This window comes from Cetorhinus maximus, chromosome 23, assembly GCF_964194155.1.
Source record: "Cetorhinus maximus chromosome 23, sCetMax3.hap1.1, whole genome shotgun sequence".
In the NCBI taxonomy this organism is placed as follows: Eukaryota; Metazoa; Chordata; class Chondrichthyes; order Lamniformes; family Cetorhinidae; genus Cetorhinus; species Cetorhinus maximus.
This window is the reverse complement of record NC_135901.1, coordinates 12,877,585-12,901,652: the sequence shown is the minus strand read 5'-3', so window position 1 is coordinate 12,901,652 and position 24,068 is coordinate 12,877,585. Positions and strand designations below refer to the sequence as shown.

The following is a 24,068-nucleotide window of genomic DNA, read 5'->3' as shown; positions in this document are numbered from 1 at the left end:
CTGTTTTCTGGTCTGTCTGCTTCAGAAGGTTTCAAACATCAGTGTGGCTACATACCCGAGTGAGAGTGTTCCCGTGCACTGACTGTGGAAAGACCTTTAACCAGTTACACAGCCTGAAAACACATCACACCATTCACAGCAGGGAGAAACTGTACACGTGTTCTGTATGTGGATGAGGCTTCAACCGATCATCAACCCTCGAGAGACACAAGGACAACCGCACCTTGGACAAACCATGGAAAAGACTGTTGGAAGGGATTGCCTTCCCTGCCTGCACTGGAATTATATTGACACTGGGGAGAGGCCATTCACCTGCTCTATGTGTGGGAAAGGGTTCAGTAATTCGTCCCAACTGCTGACACGCCTGCGAGTTCACACAGGAGGGAGACCGTTCACCTGCCCTGAGTGCGGGAACGGATTCAGTAATTCATCCACCCTGCTGACACACCAACGAGTTCACACTGGGGTGAGGCTGTTCACCTGCTCCCTGTGTAGGAAGGGATTCATTCAGGCATAGCATCTGCTGACACACCAACAGGTTCACACTGGGGAGATGTTGTTCACCTGTGTGTGGGATGGGCTTCACTCAGTCATCTCACCTGCTGAGACACCAGCAAGTTCACACCGGGGAAAGGCCATTCACCTGCCTTGCGTGTGGGAGGAGATTTGGTGTTTCATCCTCTGTACTGGCATACCACCGAGTTCACACCATGGAGAGACTGTTCACCTGCTCCAAGTGTGGAAAGGTATTCACTCAGTCATCCAACCTTGCTGAGACACCAGCGAGTTCACAAGTGATGACAGGAGTTGGATTCTGCTGTTATTGCTGCTGTTAATCACACCCAGGACTGAACCATGTTCATTCTGACAGTTGGTGAAGTGGGAGGGTCGGAGGGTTTCTTTCTGCTGGACTAGCCGGTCTCACGACTTTGCTTCCAGTGGGCAGATGCTCTTTGAGCCTGAGTGGGCACATTTCCACTGAAATAATCCACAAAAGCTGATGAAGGACATTTATTTTATCCTGGATAGTAAATAGTGTTCTTCCTACCACTATAGGTAGATCTAAAATAAATACATTTGTTTCTGTTCCATTGAGTCTATAGCACAGGGCCAGGCCCGTCGGTTCAATTGCTCTATGTCAGTATTTATGCTCCACATGAGCCTCCACCCACCCCTCTTCATCTCCCCCCATCAGCATATCCTTCTATTCCTTTCTCCCTCATATATGTATCTAGCTTCCCCTTAAATGTATTCATGCTGTTCACCTCAACCACTCACTGTGGTGGTGAGTTCCACATTTTCACCACTCACTGGGTAAAGAGGTTTCTCATGAAATCCCTGTTGAATTATTGAACCCCTTCATAATCTTAAAGACTTCCATCAGGTCACCCTTCAGTCTTCTCTTTTCTGGAGAAAAACAGCCCTCTCCTTTCCTGAGGGTTAAATGCTCTCAGCTTTGGAATTATTCTTGTGAATCTTTGTCGCCCCTTATCCAGTGCTTCTATTTCCTTTTCATAAAATGTGAGGGGTATAGACAGAGTAAATGCGAGTAGGCTCTTTCCACTTAGATTAGGAGAAATAAACATGAGAGGACATGGCTTTAGGGTGAAAGGGGAAAGGTTTAGGGGGAACATTAGAGGGAACTTCTTCACTCAGAGAGTGGTGAGAGTGTGGAACGAGCTACCATCTGACGTGGTAAATGCGGGCTCACTCTTAAGTTTTAAGAATAAATTAGATAGATACATGGATGGGAGAGGTCTGGAGGGTTATGGACTAGATGCAGGTCAATGGGACTAACGGAATAATATTTCGGCACAGACTAGAAGGGCCGAATGGCCTGTTTTCTGTGCTGTAGTGTTCTATGGTTCTAAATGGAGATCACTAATGTTGACATTACTCTCAGTGTAGTCTAACCATGGTTCTAGACAAGCTCAACATAACCTCCCTGCTTTTCAATTGTATTACTGTAGACCGGAACCCCGTATACGGGCCCCACTCTTTAGGAAAGATGTGCAGCTCTTTGAGAAGCTGGAGAGAGGATTTATCTGAATGGTACTGGGGATGAAGGACTCCAGTCAGTTGGAGAGACTGGAGCAGCTGAAATTGTGCTCTTTAGATCACAGATTCAGTAGGACCGAGAAGGAGGTCTTTTTGGCCCACCGAATCCATGGTGCTGACTCTACGGCAAACTAGTCAGTCCCATTGCCCATTCTGTCACCGTAGCCCTGTGAGTTTATTTCCCACAAGTGCCCATCCAGTTTCCTTTTGAAATCACTTGTTGTTTCCATTTCCACCATCAATGCACATGGACCCGCAGGAGCCTCTGTCCCTGCTCACTCTTTAGAACTGTGCCATAAAATAGTGGAAGGTTCATCAACAGTGCTGTCAGGCAGCGCTTACTCAGCAATAACCTGCTCACCATCTCACTGTTTGTATGAAGCATGCATGTCCCAAGATTTGATGGATAGCCCAGTTAGTGTGCTGAGGGAAACACGAGGCGCAGAGAGAGAGAGGGAGACCCCAGTCAGTAATAAAAAATGGTAACGAAATTGAGTCCAGACAAATATCAATGAATTAACACCACTTTATTAACAAATTAACAAAGTAAGCACTGTACTTGAATAAATGTTATTAACTGCCATAAATAAATCACTTAAGGGTCAGATTAATATAAAAGCAAAATACTGCAGATGTTGGAGATCTGAAATAAAAACAAAGTGCTGGAAAAACTCTGCAGGTTGGCAGCATCTGTGGAAAGGGGAACAGAGTTAACATTTCGAGTCCAATTTGACTCTCCTTCGGAACATATTAACTACATTAATGATATTAACAGGTAGTCACTTGCTAGTACAGAACTTTAGTATTGCCGAGAAAAGAGACATGATGTCGAAGCTTTTCATCTTGCCCTCATCAGGATAGATCCACAAGAATACCAAATCTCAAAGGGAACAACGGGTATGAAAAAGGGGTGCTGATTGGTTGGCAAGTGGACTGTGATTGGTAGAGCTGTCGCCATGGAGAATGCACCAGGGAACAGTAACTGCCAAGCTTTTCTTAAAAATTCAAACCAGACAAGTTGACTCTGACTGGTCAATTCATTGCCTTGGGGAATGAACAAGGGAATGGCTGTCCCCGAAGCTTCTGTTTAGTTGAAAAAGGTGCAATGAATGGACATGTTCTTTCTGTTTGAAAAAAATGGGGCCCGGTGTTTGAATCTTGGTGAGCCACACTGTGAGTCTGACTGATAATCTTAAATTGGTTGTTAGTTTCATTCTTAGCACAATCAGGATCCTTTAGTAAGTGTTGTCCAATTGCAGAATCACATCAGTTAGTCACTATGTTCTGAGTTTTGCAAGCTCTGTCTGGTTAACTACAGTCAGTACTTTGCCTGTTGCGAACAGCCAAAAAGATGTGCTGCTTGATATGATCCGCCAGTCATTGAGACATACGGGCTACATACCTGGCAACACCCCAGCACTGAAATTCATATACCACGTTACTCATTTGTGTGGTAGACAGAATGTCCTTTTGGTTTCACATCAGCATTCTGTTAGTGAAGAATATTACTAATGTTGCCACTGCATAGTAACAGTGTTGCTTAAATTTTTGAGACACCTTATGCTTCCAGGATAATCTGAGGTAGATTAGGCATTTTCAGGACCCAAGGCCTTAGGCCCATTCATGAGTTTGCGCGATTATACAGCGACCCCCTGGTCTGGTCATGGTAGCCATTAACCCGCAGGATAGCTTTGATGCAGCCTATTTGGCATCAAGCTTGCATGGTGAGCAAATGGCTCAGGGCCTTGTTTACGAGATTGCTGATTAGGCCAATCTTATAGTGCGTGGAAATGTAGGAATCGCAACACATATATTAACCAGTGAAGGCAGGCATGCAGTAGACGGTAGTAGAGAACCCATTAGCAGGTATCTCAACCACCACATTGAGGAATGGGAGCTCCTTTGACTGCTCCATTTCAAAGGGGAATTTGAGCACCGGCTGGAACCCATTAAGATATATAAGGAAACCTTAGATGCAGCTGCAGAATCAAATATAACTAGTATATCATCTACAGCTTGGGAATACACAAGGGGTAGGAGGTTAGGGGTTAGTCCATCAAAGACGTGTTTCTCATGGAAACTGAGAAAGATGTTCGTGATAGCTGGGCCTGGGGGGGGATTTCATGTCAACACTATCCATTTGGGCAGGCATGGTGGTCATTAAATCAGATGTCAACTGTGCGAGTTATTGAGTTCATAAGTTCAATGAATGCAGATTCAGACAATGGTGGAGGGTTAGATTGCCATGACATAGTGACTTGGCGCAAATCTCTATGGCTTCCCTGAACGGTGTATTAGTGAATAGGCTCGCAATGTTGAACAAGCACATGGACATGGCATTGCGATCGATGTGCAAGTCCTGTATGGTCTTGGCAAAGGTGAAGGAATTCTTCACCATGTATGAGGAATGTGATATATATCATATATATATATATACACACACATGCATATACTGAACTAAAAATGTGTGTCGTATACACTACTCAATAAGATAGAGATATGGGGGGATTTTCAGCGTGTGGTCATGACCTGGAACTCGCTGCCTACGAGGGTGGTGGAAGCAGAGACAGTAAATGATTTCAAAGTGAAATTGGATGGGCATTTGAAGGAAATAAACTTGTAGGGGAACGGGGATAGAGAGAGGGAATGGAACTGACTGGATTGTTCTACAGAGTCGGCATGGACCCGAGTTACTGAGTGGATTGCTTGTGACGTAACGACTCTCCAACTGGAAATATATAACGTAGCCACTGTACTAAATTACAATTAGATTTTTACTGGATTTTTCTTTCAGTGACAAATGCATCAATTTAAAGGAGCATCGGCATTTACTTTGAAAATGCTTCTGACTTTAGGCCCCATGGAGGTCAATGTCAGGTCCCTGGTATCTGCCTGGGTGGGAGGGGGGACAGGTGGGCACCAAACTGGGCTTCAGTGCCACAAGGAGCAAAGCCGGTGTTCCTGCTCCACATGGTGATCCCACGGCTGGGAGGAAGCCTGGTGACAAGGGGAGGGTTTAGCGGCATCAACTGGGGGCAGCAGGAAGCCCGCCAAGGTCAACCAGCCTTGACTTATTCATCATGAATGTGGCTCCCTCACTTTGATGCCAGAGGGTCAATTGACAATTGGCGGAGCCAATGTGCAGCCAGTGTCAGGGTATGAACAGTAGACATTGAGAGGTTGTTGCCTCCTAGCTGAGGAATCTACAACACAGGAGCACAGACTCAGGATAAGGGGCCGATCATTTCAGACTGAGATGAGGAGAAATGTTTTCACTCAGAAGGTTTGTGAATCTTTGGAATTCTCTTACACCTGGTTCACCAATACCCTGGAGGGCAGGAAATCTGCTGTCCTTCCCTGGTCTAGCCTACATGTGACTCGGGACCCACAGCAATGTGGTTGACTCTTAACCTTCCTCGGAAATGGCTGAGAAAGAAACTCAGCTGCACCATACCACAACAGATAAGTTGGACAAGGTGGGCTGCAGCGGTTGGAGAAGGAAGATCATCACAACCGTCTCATGGGCAATTAAGGATGGACAATAAATGCTGGCATCTCTTTCTGACACTGATTGGCTTCTGCTACCTCGCTCTCTGTGGAGATTCTCACTGACCGTTTCTGGTCACTATTCTCGCCAGGCAACAAACTAGAATGTTACAATCCCGGTAGGGACTGTTAATGTTTAAAGATAAGTCTAAACAGCCAGTGATTAACTGAAAGAACTACACCACAAAATTTCATGCTTTTACACAAAAACAAACTTTGTTGTATATATATCTCAATGAATAAATGAAGAAAGCACCACTCCCTCCCCAATGGTTCCCTTACCTTACGAAATCTTGAGGCTTCATTCACTTTCTTTGGGGCCAACCCAAGGTATGCCACAGCCCTCTGGAATTTACTTTGATTTCTCCCCAGTCTGGGATTTAGATATCCAGAGCTCTTCCTCTCTGTGAGGATGCCACTGCCTTCTTCAGCTCACTTTGGATAGACCAACTGCTTTTTCCCAGTCGGCTCCCACAGCCTCTTCATATCTCTTTCCAAGCTGATTGCTCTCTGACACAAGGCCAACTGCCTTTCACGGTGAGGACCACTGGAGATTTCTTCCTCTAGCTTCAAACTAGGCAAATCTTCCAGCTTCTTTTTCCCCTCACATGAATTCCAAGTAAACTGTAAATTACACAAGACCAAGTCTGTAATTGTCCCCCGTGAGAAACATCCAGATAAATGTTTAAAAAATATTCTAACCCCCACAGCCCATCTCCATGGCAATGAGTTATGCTTTGGGAGAAAATGGAAGGCAAACTGAATTTCTTTTTCCTTCCAAACACCCTTTCATTCTGTGATCCAAATGAAAGATGAAACTGGATATTCGCAACAAGTCTCAAAGTGCATCAGTCCACTGGAAGCAAGGTCATGAGACCGGCCAGTCCAGCTGTGAGGATGAACATGGTTCAGTCCTGGATGTGATTCGCAGCAGCAATAACAACAGAATCAACCCTTGTAATCACTGGTGCAGTCGCTGGTGTCTCAATAGAAGGGAGGACCAAGTGAATGCCTTCCCACATACAGGGCAGATGAATGGCCTCTCCCCAGTGTGAACGCGCTGGTGTTCCTGCAGGCTGGATAACCGATTAAATCCCTTCCCACACACACAGCAGGTGAACGGCCTCTCCCCTGTATGAACTCGCTGATGTGTCAGTGGGTTGGATGACTGGGTGAATCCCTTCCCACACTTGGAGCAAATGAATGACCTCTCCCCAGTGTGAACTCGCTGGTGAGTTAGCAGGTTGGATGACTGAGTGAATCCTTTCCCACACTCAGAGCAGGTGAACGGCCTCTCCCTGGTGTGAACTCGCTTGTGTCAGCAGGTTGGTTGACTGAGTGAATCCCTTCCCACACTCAGAGCAGGTGAATGGCCTCTCCCCAGTGTGAACTCGCTGGTGTGACTGCAGAGTGGATGACTTGCTGAATCCTTCCCCACACACAAAGCAGGTGAATGGCCTCTCCCCAGTGTGACTGCGTCGATGAGTTTCCAGATCAGACGGGCAACGGAATCCCTTCCCACAGCCCCGACACTTCCATCTTTTCTCCATGGTGTGGGTGTCCTTCTGTCTTTCCAGGTTCAACAATCAGTTGAAGACTCATCTACAAACAGAACACATTTACGGTTTCTCCCCAGTTTGAATGCTGTGATGTTTTTTCAGGCTGTGTAACTGGTTAAAGCTCTTTCCACAGTCAGTTCACTGTAACACTCCCACTCAGGTGTGTGTGTGTTTGTTTTGGTGCTTTCCCGGTCACACTGATGTTTGAAATCTTCTCCACAAACAGAACAGATAAACATTTCTCCTTCTAGATTCAAATGCCAATGACATCCACATCCCAATGAATCGAGTGACTCTGTCAGATCATGGTGTGATGTTTGTTTTGAGATTTCAGTCTGCAAATCCTCACCTCCAGATATCCTGTGAAAGGAGTTTACAAAAATCATCACTGTCAGTACTGGTTAGAAATTCAAAACAAACAATTCTAGTTTCTATGAAACATTCTTTCCTCTCTCATTCCCCAAAAGCTGTAAATCTCCATCCCACACACTCTCCCTCCATTCTCACTCTGCTGTACCTAATATACACCGCCCCAATTCTTCTGAAGGTGACAATTCATGCTGATCAACGGGTCCATGCTCACTGATTCTAATACATATAATATATTTTTTGGACTAAAGATGCATGTAATATACAGTAATGTATTACTTGATTAGAGATACACGCAGGATGTGAGGAAGAACTTTATTTAGGCAGCCTATAGCCTATGGGGATGGTGGCAGCAGAGATGATCAATTATTTCAAAATTGGATGGGCACTTGAAGGAAATAAATTTGCAGGGTGAGGAGGATATAAAGGAGGAATGGATCTGACTGGATTCCTCTGCAGAGTTGGTATGGACTCTAGTTGCCAAATGGACTCCTTCTGTGTCATATCGACTGTCTGAAAATATATAACATAGCTACAGTACTATATTACAAGACTAGAAATAATAATAAATGTACTTAATTGGAAAACCATAAATAATATGTCTAATATGAACCACATAACATCACTTCACTTAAACCTGTCCTATATTAATTTACTGTCCCCTTAAATATCAGCCATTCCCTGGGAAAACGACCCCTTTAAATGTGAACATTAGCCAGACAAACAAATGTGCCAAGATGAGTGAGCAAACGATGTCAATGTCTTTAAGAGAGAGAGAGAGTAGGCCAACCTTTCCAGAGTCTGCACCCTCACTGGATTCGCTTCCTTTCCCTTCAGTTCCTGCAAGTCAACAATTTAAACCCAGAATGAGAAAAATAATGGAAAGGGGGAGAAAAGAAAGTGTTTTACTCACAGATTTGGACATGAGGAAATTTTAGTCTGTGTTAAACTCAATCTTCATTGACACAAAGCCCGCGCTCTGATTGCCTGGAAGACAAGAGTCCTTCCGGTCCTCCAATACTTCCCATTGGTCAATCCCCGCATGAAGACACTTTGACCCCATGACGTGTTCCAATGTTGGCCACCGTGAAACGCTTTTCTCCACACATGCGTACCCCCTCTCTTCATTGCCCATGCGCACTCCCGGGCCGTCCGGCCTGCGCGGTGGATAGACCGGTTTCCCTGAAGCGGGGACTTGTGGGAGTTACGGCTGCCATTACTGAGCCACAGCCCGGTCTCCAAACACATGGGACTGGCATGAAAAGTGGGAGTGAGGGGTGCAATGACCCACCCTGTCACAAAGTACATGTAGAAGTCACTGGATTTGATTTTGACATCGCTTGAACAAAACTGTTAGTTAACTTTAGGCGTAAAGATTTAGATACCTGGGTGACATATTGGGGAGGCAAATCCTGTCTGTGAAACTGAACCCGAGAATCAGCACCTTCAGGGAAGGAGAATTCGAGTTTGAGAGGGAAAAGGATTTTTTATGTCAACTGGAATATCAGTTTCTAATTTCTATTGTGTACTTACTGTAATGGCTTTAGTAAACGTCTTGTCAAGCATATTGGAGAAGGAGGACTTGCAGATGGGAAAATCAAATCAAACATCCGATGAACATTTGATAGAGTTAATTGATTCCTCAGGACCAGATGATCGTCGGCCATTGAATGTGGAAGGAGAAATATTTGTCTGTTGAAAATATTTCTAACATCAGTGTGACTGGCAAAGCATCGAGACAAACGCACCCAAGTGAGAGTGTTCTAGTGCAATGACTTTGGAAAGAGCAGCAGCTAGTTACACAGCCTGACAAAGCATTGCACCATTTACAATGGGGAGAGACCATTTATATGAGGCTTCAACTGATTGTTGAACACAGTGAGACACAAGGACACCCGCAACAGGGAAAAACCATGTAAATGTGGAGCCTGTGGGATGGGATTCTATTACCCTCTGCTCTCGCCCTCCTCCCTGCCCCCGTTGTATTTGGAAAACCTGTGGATTTACGATTTATGCAATCTGGACACTACTGTATTCCTTTAATGAAACCTAACTTTTCTATTAAGCAGATTAAAGGAGTGTTATTAGTGTCAGGGGATAGCAATTTAGAAGACGAAAAGCAAATTGTGTTAAAATTGCATCAGCAGTTTGTCCATCCTTCTTTGCAAAGGTTAAAAATTTTGCTAAGGGATGGAGGAATAAGGGATGAAGAGTACACTAAAATTACAGAGCAGATAAGCAATAGATGTGACATACGTAAGAAATACAGAAGGACACTGTCATGGGTCTTCTCTCTTACAGTATAGTCCTTCTCTCTTACAATATACCATGTCTCCCCGATTGAAAATAGTTTCCGATGGTCATACATTGTGTCTTAAAGCTCGCCGGATTATTTCCGAAACTTCGGCTTTAAAGAACATTCTCCTACCCGTGTGTAGTGCATTTAGATGCTCAGATAGCGGGGCATTTCAATGGAGTTCTGACAATGGATTTAAAGGTATGGAATAAAGAAAAGAACATTTTTATTTTACATTTCGTAGATTTGGCAACAAGGTTTAGCCAGCCGACAATCATATACAGTAAAGAAGAGAAAATAATTGTGGATCAGATAATGGAGAAGTGGATAGGGACTGGATTGGGACCACCAGCAAAATTCCTCACTGATAATGGGGGAATTTTGCTAGTGACGAGCTTGTGGATATGTACAAAAACATGAATATAATAGTTATGAATGCCGCAGCTGAAAGCCCCTTTAGTAACGGAGTGTGTGAAAGGAATCATGCAGTAATAAGTTAGATGCTTCGTAAAATATTGGTGGATAGACCAAGCTGGAAATTATCATCAGCTCTAGCATGGGCTGTCCATGCCAAGAATTCATTGCAGATGGTTGGGGGCTATAGTCCATATCAGTTGGTTTTTGGTAGAAACCCAAAAATTCCTTCAGCCCTGAATGGTCAGTCCCCAGCTTGGGAGGGAACTACGATTAGCTCTACCTTATCTGAGCATCTAAATGCACTGCACACGGGTAGAAGAATGTTCTTTAAAGCCGAAGTTTCGGAAATAATCCGGCGAACTTTAAGGCACAATGTATGACCATCGGAAACTAATTTCAATCAGGGAGACATGGTATACTGTAAGAGAGAAGGACTTTTTGAGAGGAAATGTCCAGGAAAGATTATCAGTAAAGATGGTAAAACAGTCATTTTCAACATGGGAACTACACTATTCAGGTGCACTCATCAAGGTTAGTTGGCACATGCTACAAATTTGCGGGTTCTGAAAGTGTAGGAAGGGACGAGGTGTGCTTCTCATACCCGTATGTTGCATGATTGTGAGGACCAGGTAGCTAAAGTTGACAGGATATCTGAAGATGGAGACAGTACTTTGGACAAAGAAGATGAAGCGATTTGTCCCAGAGGATGAATATCGAAAGCTGGCACTAAAGTTACATACTTGCCAGAAGGAGCCAGTCAATGGTGGGATGCGATGATTGTAGGTAGAGCAGGGAAGGCCACTGGAAGTATTAAAACTGGTTAAATGTACGAGATAAAGGCCTATGGATTGGAAACATGAAGTACTAAAGTGGAAGGCAGGGAAACGCAATATCAGTTCAGACAGTGGGCCTGGGACTGAACATGCCACTCGGAAGAGATCGCGAACTGTTGAATGAACATCTATAAATGAGAGAGGGAGATCAAACATAACATCCGGAGCATTATAGAAGGCAGGATAGAGGGCGTAGCTTAACAAGGTCAAGGAATATGGCACAGACTGGTGACAAGGAGCAGAACCCCATGTGATTGAGAAGTCTTATTAGTTTCAAACAAATTAGACTATAAATTGATAAAGGATGCCAAACAGCAAGAACTACATAGCTGGAAAGAATTTGGGGTATACACAGAGGTGCCAGATAGGGGAGAACCAGCTCTGTCTCATAGGCGGATATGCATGGAAAAGGTGCTTCCTGATGGGACTTCTAAAACTAAAGCCAGACCAGTGGTATGAGGGTTTTAAGAAAAACTGGGTGACCAGGGTGCACGAGTACATTCACCTACGGCAGGGAAAGTTATGTTGGAGATCCTTTTGGCTCTATTAGCTACAAATGCTTGGGAATGCAAGTCCATTGATATTAAAGCTGCTTTTTTGCAGGGAGGCCAACTTCAAAGGGAAATTTTTCCCCGTCCACCAAAAGAGGTGCCAAACGCAGAAAGGATTCTCTGAAAGCTAAATAAATGTGTATACAGTTTAAATGACGCCTCCAGAGTTTGGTATTTCTCAGTGAGGTCAGTTTTGTTAGTGCTGGGCTGCCTTCAGTTGGAAGGCCCGGCAATGTTTTATTGGTACCATGGAGGGAACTTGCAGGCATCTTTGTGATGCATCGAGATGATTTGTGTGGGGCAGTAGTAGTGAATTTGAAACAGTTGCCATTAATGGGCTCAGAACGGAGTTTAAAAATTGGAAGTCAGCCTTTTATTGCATTTAAGCACATTGGATTGGAAATCAGGCAGGAAGGATCACATATCCTTTTACATCAGCAATCCTACTTAGAGAACATCAATCCCGTTGCAATTAGTCTTGGTAGGGCCTCCCAGAAAGATACCGCGGCTTCTGAAATTGAAAAAAAGGAATGCAGAAGTCTAATTGGGCAACTCAGTTGGCTAGGCAAACAAACAAGGCCTGATGTCAGTTCTGACATTTTGGAATTAAGCACTAAAATGAACGATCCCAAGGTTGAAGGGATTATTCTGGAAAACAGATCATTGACAACATTAAAAATGGAACAGTGTGTTTGAAATTCCATCTCTGGGTGATGTTAGAAAAATTAAATGGATTGTGTTTAGTGATGTGTCTTATGCACATCTATAAGATGGGTTTTCAAGTGTGGGAGGATTTATAATATTTCTTGTGGTGAAAAAGGCAAATGCTGCCCTTTGACATTGGAATCTGAAAAGATGCAAGGAGTTGTAAAAAGTACGTTAGCAGCGGAGACTCTTGCCCTTGTTGAGGTGATAGATATGGCATTCTATCTATCAAAGATACTGGAAGACGTTTTAAATGGAAAAGGGTATTCAGGAACGGTACCTATCGAATGTCTCATAGATAATAAGTCACTTTTGGAAAATGTTCACTCTATGAAGTGCGTTAATGGGAAGAGATTGTGAATTGACATTGCAAGCTTAAAAAAGATGCCCGAGAATAAGGAGGTTGCCAAGATCGAATGGATTGAGAGCAGCTACCAATTATCTGACTGCTTCACCAAAAGAGAAGCGAGCTCCAAGAAGTGATTAGAGATCTTCAAAGAGGGATGTCTTTCTCTTTAGGAAAAAAATACTCCTTTTCTGTGGACATATCTGTACATGTGTGGTCTTTTTTTAAGGAGGGGAATAAGGTGAATTTATTGAATGAAACAATATATATTGATAAAAGCAAAAATAAAAGCAAAATACTGCGGATGCTGGAAATCTGAAACAAAAACAAAAATAGCTGGAAAAACTCAGCAGGTCTGACAGCATCTGCGGGAGGAATACAGTTAACGTTTCGAGTCCATGTGACTCTTCATCAGAACTATTTACTGATGTTTGTTGTTACTATTTTTTTTGTGTGATTATATAAACTTAAAGGTTATTTTATTTTTAAGAAGAGGGGAACTGTTAGGGAAGGAAACAGTTAAAGAAGTTCAATTGCTAATTATTAGGTTGTTTAACTAAGTGCCCATTCGGTTGTATAAAAGGGATAACAGTTGAGACTAGTTGGCTCTGTGGAGAGTTTTATAACAAGCAATAAAATTCTGTCTGAAGGAGTTAGTCTTGGCTTTGGTCTTCATTTCTAAACAACTATTGGAACTTAACATATAATTGTATAAGACTTATTTACACTTGTATTCCAATCCCTTTGTAATATAGGCTAACATACCATTTTTGCCTTCCTAATTACTTGCTCTACCTGAATGTTAAGCTTCCATTATTCATGTACAAGGGCAGCCAGGTCCCTCTGAATACAACCATTTCCCAGTCTTTCACTATTTGAAAATTATTTTGCTTATGTTTTGTTTTTTCTCCGAAAGTGGATAACTTCACACTTCACCACATTGTATTCCATCTGCCATGTTGTTACCCACTCACCCAACCTGTCTATATCCCTCTGCGGACTCTGTCCTCCACACTGTTTACTTTCCCACCTAACTTTGCATTGTCAGCAAATCTGGATACGTTACACTCAGTCCCACCATCTAGGTAAATAATATAGATTGCAAATAGCTGATTCCCAATTACTGATCCTTGTGGTGCCTGCCAGTTATAGTCTGCCAACCTGAAAATGTCCCATTTATTCCGAACCTCTGTTTTATGTCTGTTAACTGACCCTCAATACATGCTAAGATATTGTCTCCATCACATGAAACCTAATTTTGTGTAATGACCTCTTCTGTGGCACCTTATCAAAAGCTTTTTGAAAATGTAAACTGCTTTCCCCTTATCCACCTGACGGTTATGCCCTGTTCCCTGTGTTATTCTCATTATCTTTTCCTGACCCACTCTGCTTACTTTTACCCAAACGTTGCTCTGGAGCTTGACATTTCCCTTGCTGCTTTTGAATTTACTCTTTCCTGAATTATCCCACACCCACCACCACCAGATGGGCTGGTAAGATGGGCAGAGCAGTGGCAAATGGAATTTAATCCTGAGAAGCTTGCGTTTTGGGAGGACTAACACGGCAAGGGAATACACAATAAATGGTAGGACCCTAGGAAGTACAGAGGATCACAGGGACATTGGTGTACATGTCCATAGATCCCTGAAGGCAGCAGCACAGGTAGATAAGGTGAAGACGGCATATGGGATACTTGCCTTTATTAGCTGAGGCATGGAATATAAGAGCAGGAGGTTATGTTAGAGCTGTATAAAATGCAAGTGGACTTCTCAGGATTAAATTCCATTTGCCACTGCTCTGCCCATCTTACCAGCCCATCTATATCATCCTGTAATCTAAGGCTTTCCTCCTCACTATTTATGACACCACCAATTTTCGTGTCACCTGTGAACTTACTGATCATACCTCCTATATTCACGTCTAAATCATTAATGTACACTACAAACAGCAAGGGTCCCACAGCTGGAGTACTGTGTGCAGTTCTGGTTGCCACACTAGAGGAAAGATGTGATTGCACTGGAGAGGGTGCAGAGGTGATTCACCAGGATGTTGCCTGGGCTGGAGGATTTCAGCTATGAAGAGAGACTGGATAGGCTAGGGTTGTTTTCCTTATAGCAGAGAAGGCTGAGGGGGGACCTGACAGAGGTGTACAAAATTATGAGGGGCAGAGATAAGGTAGATAGGAAGAAACTTTCCCCCTTAGCGGAGGTGTCAATAACCAGTGGGCATAGATTTAAGGTAAGGAGCAGGTGCTTTAGAGAGGATTTGAGGGAAAAAAAATTTCATCCAGAGGGTGGTTGGAATCTGGAACACGCTACCTGAGGGGGTGGTAGAGGCAGGAGCCCGGGCAACATTTAAGAAGTATTTAGATGAGCACTTGAAATGTCAGAGCATACAGTGGCCCCACACAGGCCAAGTGCTGGAAAACGGGACTGGAATAGATAGGTGCGGCCAGCATGGACATGATGGGCCGAAGGGCCTGTTTCTGTGCTGTATAACTCTATGACTCTCTATTAGTGTTTTTTTTGTTGTTTCTTCAGCTGTCTTTCCAAATGACTATAATAAAGCTGAAGAAAAATAAAACTAAAGAAGTGAGCTTTCACAGGTAAACAGAGCTTCAACCATCTTAGACCAAAAAGTGTTAAAGAGGATGGGGCTTCCCACAACTTGTGAGCTCTGAAGCATAACCTCAAGGGTGAAGCTTATCTTCAGGGAATCACATTTTTTGTGCCTTTTCCAATTGTACAAGTCAATTGTGATTCATACTTAAAGGTTTACTTTCACTCAGTAATGATAACTTTTCACATTTCTCAGCACAGGAACTGGCAGCATTTTAGATTAAATACCAATTGTACACTTCTCTTGGAGCTGGTGTATGGAGATCATGTCCTCTGTAGATCTGCTAGCACAGAAACCGCACTCTGCTTCTGGATAGTCTCGGTCTGCAAGCAGATGAAGTCTTTAAGCATGACCCTAGTGAAGGTCTTCCCAGTGACATTAGAGAGTGAGATGCCCCTGTAGTTGTTGCAATCTCCTCTGTCACCGTTGTTTTTGTTTATTGTGAAGATTTTTGCTTCACACATGTCTTGTGGAACGGATCCTACCTTCCAACAGAGGAGGAGATGATGAATGCGTGGCAGTAGATGGGACTTTCTGTGCTTGAGCAGTTCAGCTGGAATTCCATCCTTGCCGGTTGCCTTTCTGCTTGCTGAACAATCAATGGCCTTTTCCAGCTCAAGTGATGAGGTTTCCTCGTCCAACTCAGCCCTGACAGGAAGCTGCTGGGGAGAGTCAAACAGAGACTGGAAGATGTCTGTCTCACAGGGATTACAGCTCCCAGTGTTAAACCCAGTGACAACCTGCTCACTTCTGTCAGTCAGCACTTCACCATCTGCCCATTTCATGGGAGGGGCAACTTTGGTGATGGTCGGACCAAGCGCCCTCTTGATCCCATCATACATGGCACATAGTTCCCGTTGTGACAGGCAGTTTGGATTTCTTGGTGTAGGCTAATCCAGTGTTTATTTACACAGCTCCTCCCTGTCTTTTGCACAACCATCTTGGAACTTTCAAGTTATGCAGTGTTCTAGCTGTCGGGTTTATGTTGTGCATCAGGTGGGCTTTGCTTTTTGCTTCAATGACAGATTCATCTCTGCTGAGTGGGTCTCAAACCAGCCTTTGTTGTGGGTTCCACCTTTACCAAATGTTGCTGCTGCTGTGACAGAAATGATTGAATCAGCAACTTCCAAACTTCATCAATATCGATGTTGATTGATGAAGCTTTTATTGATGTGCCTGTAAAATATTTCACTGTTTTGTTTAACCTTCCTTGATAATTTAATTTCATGATGGAGGTGTCACTGTGAAGAATGTGGAAGTCAGTAAGAATTGTCAGTAAGGATTAATCAGCACTTTCTAATTGTCGATGTTAATCAGAGGAACTGCAAAATACACAGAGGCGGCAGGAAGACTCTCCCCGCAAAAGCCCCCAAAACCCCATGAATATTCAGTCACTGGGGTGACCATTGAAAAAAAGTTGCCTCTGAATGTGAGAGAGACAGAATCTGTGAGAAACAGCTTCTCCAGTCAGATTCTGTCTCTCCTGAACTTGCTGCTCTTCTATTCAGTCCTGGATGTGATTAACAGAAAAATCCAATCACTATAGTCACTTGTGAACTTGCTGGTGTCTCAGCAGTGTGGATGACTGACCAAATCTCTTCCCACACATGGAGCAGGTGAATGGTCTCTCCCTAGTGTGAACTTGCTGGTGTCGCAGAAGGGTGCTTGTCTGATTGAATCTCTTCTCACACACGGAGCATGAGAACGGCTTCTCCCCAGTGTGAGTGCGCTGGTGTACAGTGAGGTCAGATGATTGCTTGAACCCAATCCCACAGTGAGAGCATCTGAATGGTCTCTCGACAGTGTGAACACGTTGATGGGACATCAGTTCCCCAGAACTTTTACAGCATTTCCCACAGTCTGGGCATTTGAAAGGTCTCTCGTCAGAGTGAACTCGCTGGTGTCTCAGTAGGTGGGCTGAAATGGTGAATCCCTTCCCACACTCGGAGCAGGTGAAGGGCCTCTCTCCAGTGTGCATCCGCTGGTGTGTCAGCAGGTTGGATGACTGAGTAAATCCCTTCCCACACTTGGAGCAGCTGAATGGTCTCTCCCCAGTGTGAGTGCGCTGGTGTGTCAGCAGATGGGATGAGGTAGTGAATCCCCTCCCACACTTGGGGCAGGTAAACGGCCTCTCCCCAGTGTGAATGCGCCGATGAATTTCCAGCCTAACTGGATAATTGAATCCCTTCCCACAATCACCACATTTCCACAGCTTCTCCCCAGTGTGACTCTGCTTGTGTCTCGACAGGACAGAACAAGTGTATGGTTTCTCTCCAACGTGAACGGTGCTTTTTCCTTCCATGTTCAAAATCCGGTAATATTCAGGTTACAATTAATTGGACAACTTTGCCAGATCCTGATGTGATGTTTGATTTCAGTTTCCTGACTGCAAATTCTCCCCTTCTAATATCCTGTGAAATTGATTGACAACAGAAAAAAGGGAGTGAAAGAGAACCCACAAAAACACAAAGACAGGTTATGAAATTGAGCTGAATGAATCTGGTCATTTGTGGGGCCGACACCAGGAAAAAGTGACCATGAAAACTGCTGGATTGCTGTGAAAATGCAATTGGATCACCAATGTCCTTCACAGAAGGGAACCTGTCACCCGGTCTGGGCCTGCACAAGACTCTGGCCTCTATGGGTGGAGAGAGAGAGAGAGGTGAGGGGCAAAGGGCAGAGAGAGAGATTTTATATATCTACAACTCGACCAGAACTTTGACAGAATCTCCCAAACTCTCAGCCTCCACCACCTAGAAGGACCAGATTAGCAGGTGGATACAAACGCCATCACCTGCAAGTTCCTCTCCAACTCACACACCGTTCTGACATCTGACATCTAGCACTGCATGAGGAGAAATTTCCTCCATTTAACATACAAACATACAATTTAGGAGCAGGAGTCGGCCACTTGGAATCTCGAGCCTCTTCCGCCATTCAATAAGATCATGGCTGGTCTGATTGTAACCTCCCGCCTACCCCCGATAACCTTTCACCCCCTTGTTTATCAAGAATCTATCTAACTCTGCCTCAAAGATATTCAAAGACTCTGCTTCCACTGCCCTTTGAGGAAGGGAATTCCACAACCTTCTGAAAGAAAAAAATACTCTTCTCTGTCTTAAATGAGTGGCCCCTTATTTTTAAACAGTGACCCACACCCTCATGTCCACCTTTGATGCTCTAGTTCCCAGTGAAGCCTTGACTCTCTCTCACCCTGGACACTCCCCCCAGTACAACCCTCATGTCCGTTTGTTTAGCTCCAAGGGATGCAGACTTGAACGGCGGACAACTGGTTTAACCATCCACCCCCAGATCTTGCTGAAGCACATAACGCACTATAGGTTTCTTTTCTCACCTATTACTGTTCACTATTCTAGGATCATCCTCGAATGCAAATATAACCCCAGGCTTCTTTTCTCTCATGCAAATCATCTTTCTTAAACCTTTTTCCACTGTCTCCTCCACCCTCACTTCCAATAGTAAGAGAGAGGAGCTCACAGACTTTTGTCACTAAGACCAAGATCATCCATTCAGCTGCCTCCACTGCTTCCTTCCCTTCCACTCGCCCACCTGGCCAAAGTTCCTCTGAAGTTGTCCCCTGCCCTGGCCCTGAACAACTTTCTCTCGTTTCTCTCCTGTCTCCTAAATACCCTCCCCGAACTTAACTTGTCCATGACACCCACCTCTTGCTTCCTCAATACTTTTGTCACTTGAACTGCTAAATATTCAACTTCATCTCTTGGTCCCCATGTTAACAAATACTGTTAACAGTTCTCTCTAGGTGCTGTTCCTTTCTCCTTTAAATCTGCCACATCACCGCTTTCCTCAATAAGCATCGCTCAATACATAAGCTTTCCTCAGTAAATATTGGGAAGACTAAAGACATTGTCTTCAGTCCCTGCTACAAACTCCACTGCCTAGTCACTGACTCCGTCCCTCTCCCTGGGAACTGCCTGACACTGAATCTGATTGTTCACACCCATGGTGAAATATTTCACCCCACGATGAGTTTCTAACTACATATCTGCATTATCACCAAGGCCGCCTATTTCCACCTCAGTAACATCGCCTGACTGCATCCCAGTCTCAGCTCATCAGCTGCTGAAACCATCATCCAATCCTTTGTCACCTCTGGACTTAACAACCCTAACGCACTCCTGGTCATCCTTCCAGATTTAATCTCCACCATCCAAAACTCTGCTGCTCTTGTGCTTACTTGGACCAAGTCTTGTTCATCCATCACCCCTGTGATCGCTGATCTGCAAAGGCTCCCAAGTCAGAGGCAGCAACATTTAAAAATCAGCATCCTTGGTTTTCCTCCATGGATGCTATCATCCCTATCTCTGTAATCTCCTCCAGCCACACAACCCTCCAATATATCTGCACTTATCCACCCTCTTAAGCATTCCCGATTTTAATTGCTCCATCATTGGTGGCCCAAGCTTTGGAAATTGCTCCCAAACCTCTCTAACTTGCTTTCCTCTTTTATCTTAAACCAACCTTTTTCACCAAATTTATGTCCTAATATCTCATCGTGTGGCTCGTTGTTAAATGTAGCTTTGTAAAATTTTGTGAAATGCCCTTGAATGCTTTATGTTAAAGCTGCCAGATAAACACAAATTCTTTCCGTTGATTTGGACACACATCACCTTTCCTACATCATCATTGGGTGAGAATCCTGTAACTCCTTACCTAACAGCATTGTGGGAGCACCTTCACCACATGGACTGCAGCGGTTCAAGAAGGTCAAACATCATCTTCTCCACAAGCAACTGGTGACTGGCAATATATGCTGGTATTGGTGGAGAGAGAAACAGAGTTAATTATTCAGGGTCTGTAGAATGAATTACAGGTAATAAAAATGGCGCAGAATTTGATGATCAATATCAGCTCAAAAGTGAAAGAGCTGGTAAGCCAGCAGCACACGTTCAGGGGATGGGCAGCAGTGGAAACCTCATTTAGACATGGTCAGCAGAAGGAACAGTAAAATACTGAACATAACTAAAATACGTTCATTATTAGAGACAGAGGAAGTTAGACAATGGCAGAGAGGTGATCAGGGAAGACAGAGTTGAAACAGAGCAATGGATGGACATGGATTCAGATCCACAGCAGAAGAATCAGACCAGCCCCAGAGCCATGGAATCTCTCACGAAAAGCAATGGTCAAAAATACTCACATCTGAAACAATTTCAGTTTTCAATTTGAAAATCTCCTGCTGGAACCTGCAGCTGGAAAGATATCAGAAGCACTGGAGTCAGAGAAAAATCTCCCAGTTGAGGAAATACCCGGGGAGCGGGGTGATGTCACTGAGCTACTGTCAGCGTGTGATGACATCACAGACACGAACACAGAACATCTGGGTCTGTGCAAACCAGTGATCACCACACATTATGAAGGATGTGAGGGTCCTTGAGAGGATGCAGAGGAGGTTTATCAGAATAGTTCCAGGGATGAGGGATTTTAGTTGCAATGTTAGGTTGGAGAAACTGGGCTTGATCTCCTTGGAGCAAAGGAGATTGAGGGGAGATTTGATAGAGGTGTACAAGTTAATAATAGGTTTAGATAAGGTAGATAAAGAAAAGCTTTTCCCATTATTTGATTGTAAAAAATTATGGACACGGATTTTTGATTTTGGGAAGAGATTAAGAGGGAATGTGAGGAATAACTTTTTTTTATACAGTGAGTGGTAATGACCTGGAACTCAATGCTTAAGCTCAAAGGCCGATAATATCCAGGTCCTAATGAATCAGGTCTGCTCTGAACGTGATGTTTGGTTTGACTTTCCCGCCTGTAAATCCTCCCCTCCTCACCCTCTGTAAAAGGAGTTTCCAAATTCCATCCTTGTCAGGCCAGGATAGAAAATGGTACAAATGGCCTCCTCTGTGCCATAGTGGCTCTATGGGTATTTCCTGTAATCTCATTTTGTAATTAAACCCTTGGAGTTCAGGTATCACTCAGGTAAATCTGTGCTACACTCTCTCCAAGACCATTCCATGCTTCCTTAGTTTGTTGCACAAAACTGAACGTATTATCCAGGTGTGGTCTAACCAGGGTTTGTGCGTCTTGGTGCTGTTCCACAGACAGAACAGACAAACCTTTTTCATTCCACATTCAGATGCTGATGATATTCAGGTTCTGATGAATTGAGTGACTCTGTCAGATCTTGATGTGACCTTTGGTTTGAGTTTCCCGTCTGTCAATCCTCCACTTCTAATAACCCTGGAAAAAACATTTACAAAGACCTTTATTGTCAGTCCAGGATAGAAATTTAGAAGAGACAAACATTACTCTTCGTTTGAGTTTGCTGTGTGGAAATTCACCCCTTCTCACCCCCTGTTAAAGGAGTTTCCAAAATGCATCCGTCAGTCCAGGATAGAAATGGACAACATGCTCTCCTCCTGCTGACAGGGACAGGGATGACCGCGCATGCGCCCTGCTGCATCTCGCCCCTGGGAAAGATGGCGGCCGTTAACTTAGGCCTGTGACCCAGAGCAGGCCAACAACTGTCGCCCCATGCCGTGCAAACGCAGGATCAGGAGCTTCGAAGTGGGGGTTTGAAGTATTCTCCGGGTGTTTATGAGGCCTCCCCGCCCACTCCCCTGGCTCTAATCCTTTCCACCCACCCAGCGACCCCATTACTCAACCTCACTCGATTGTTTCTCCCTTCTCCGTCTCACTCCAGGCACAACCCGCACTGCGCATGCCCCAATCAGGGAACGCACTGCGCATGCTCAATTTCCAGCTCGGTAGTACGCTTGCGCAGCAAGCCCCCTGTCGTCTGGATAGGACACATTCTTCCCCGCGGAGAATGCTGGGTAACCACCTAGCCATTGAGAGTCGATGTTGAATCGAAACACTCGGCAGATCTGTTGTGTTTGTGGAAAGGGAAACATCACTTACATTTCAGGTCTATGACTTTTCATTAGAACTGCACTGCATCATTAGACGGACGTTGAGTCTGTTTCTCAATCCCCAGATACGGCCAGATATGCTGAGTATTTCCAGCATTTTTATCTCCGTTTTTATCTCTGGTTAAGGAAGCTTCTCTTGAACTTCACATTAGATTCATTACTAAGTTATATTTATTTTCGTCCTTGCAGAAGTGGAAACACCTTTCAGTTGTCTGGCCTGTAGAAACAGTTATGTGATCTTAAATTCCTCGATCAAGTCACCCCTCACTCACTTTTCCACATAAAACGTCTCCAGCCTGTTCAATATTTCTTGATAGGTATAACCTGTCAGTTGTAGCATTAGTCCAATAAACCTTTCTTGCATCGTCCCCATCGCTCATTTCTTGAATTGCTTCTAAATACATGTTATAATATGGAGACCTGAGCTAATCTGAGCACCGAACTCACTACTGTCCACAAATCGCAGTATGTTTCAGTATTTTATTCATTTTCTCCATTAGCTGAATATAAGATGGGATGGAATGAGCAGACCCAATGAGCTAGTCTGTAACACTACGGATCATCTACAAAGTTGCTTTACAGTGAAACAGTGAGCTGTTTATCCATCAATTATTACATGAAGAACAGCGTGTCTGAGAATGACACGATTTCAGTGTGGTGTCACGAGGCCAGATTAAGTTGTTAATTTTATTGCCGAGCAGTGATAGGGAGCACTTGCAATTCATGTGCGCTTTGTGCGTTTTCCAGATGAAAATAAATTGAATCTATCACTCTTGCTGAGTATATTCAAATAGAAATCCATTTCTCTTTGCATACTAAACGATTCAATGGATGTGCAAGATCATTTAATGGTGGAGCAGGTTCAGATGGTCGTATGGTCTCCCTCTGCTCCTATTTCTCATGTTCTTATGAACATCACAGTGAATCATTTCCATGCAAGCACAGCCGATGCAGAACCCGCCCTTTCACCTCCTCCTTTCCCACATTCCAGGGCCCCAAACACACTTTCTTGGTGACGCAGTGATTGCTACTCTTTGTTATTCATTATCATGTTTTCACTGCTCATGATGCAGTCTCCTTTGCACTGAGGATACTAAATCCGGCTTGGGCGACTTGTGGAGCATCACCATTGAGTGTTCAAGCGTGATCCTAGCTCTTGACCATTCTCTGGCCTCTCTGTCCTTGGCCTCCTGCACTGTTCCAATGAAGCTCCATGGAAGCACGAGGAACAGCAGCTCATCTTTGATCAGACACTTTACAACCTTATGGACTCTACAGTCATTTAAACAATTTCAGATCATAACCACACTCCAATTTTTTCAGACAGTAGGTGTTGGTAATGGTTCTGCTGTTATCGTTTGAACCCCCTCTGGACGTGTTTTCTGTTTCTTCATTTGTCCTATTAGTTTATTTATTTGTCTCATTATCACCAAATCTTACCTTGAATCATCACCCCCTTTGTCATTTAATCTCTCCAGCCTTCCTATCACAAGACCGTTTGTTCTTCCCTCCTCTCGCTCTCTCTTTCTCCTGACTCTGTCCTTACTGCTAAACTATTGAATCTCTGAATTCTTCCAGTTTGGATAAAAAGCCAGTGAGCTGAAACATTCACTCTGCAGGTCCATGAACTATCAAATGAAGTAGAAAAAGAAAGGTATTATAAATTTCAAGAAAGTACACAGACAGGGAAAGGAGGAGAGGGAACGAACATATAAACATACGAACATAGAAACATACAAATTAGGAGCAGGAGAAGGCTATTCGGTCCCTCAAGCCTGTTCTGCCATTCAATAAGATCATGGCTAATCTGATTGTAACCACAACTCCACATTCCACATTCCTGTCTAGCCCCGAT

The 24,068-nt window shown here is 44.0% G+C and overlaps 1 protein-coding gene and 1 long non-coding RNA gene across 3 annotated transcripts in view; both read right to left on the bottom strand.

Annotated features, from left to right (window-relative positions):
* The window catches only part of LOC144697814 (uncharacterized), a 34,484-nt gene extending 12,513 nt beyond the window's left edge, over positions 1–21,971 (bottom strand). The window contains exons 1-4 of the mRNA XM_078569798.1: positions 21,926–21,971; positions 21,398–21,521; positions 17,194–17,710; positions 6,041–6,228 (exon numbers count right to left, since the gene is read on the bottom strand). Of these exons, the coding sequence (XP_078425924.1) occupies positions 6,041–6,228; positions 17,194–17,601 (596 nt within the window). The 5' untranslated portion in view covers positions 17,602–17,710; positions 21,398–21,521; positions 21,926–21,971. The remainder of the gene's footprint in view (positions 1–6,040; positions 6,229–17,193; positions 17,711–21,397; positions 21,522–21,925) is intronic.
* LOC144696901 (uncharacterized) lies at positions 2,405–8,387 on the bottom strand. Of its 2 annotated transcripts, XR_013580275.1 has the most exons (3): positions 8,323–8,387; positions 5,887–7,523; positions 2,405–2,748 (listed from the first exon to the last, which is right to left on the bottom strand). It is a non-coding gene; the product is annotated as an uncharacterized LOC144696901 (long non-coding RNA). The 2 variants fall into 2 exon arrangements; XR_013580274.1 differs by lacking the exon at positions 2,405–2,748 and having other exon boundaries at positions 5,776–7,523.
* Positions 21,972–24,068: the final 2,097 nt, after the last annotated feature.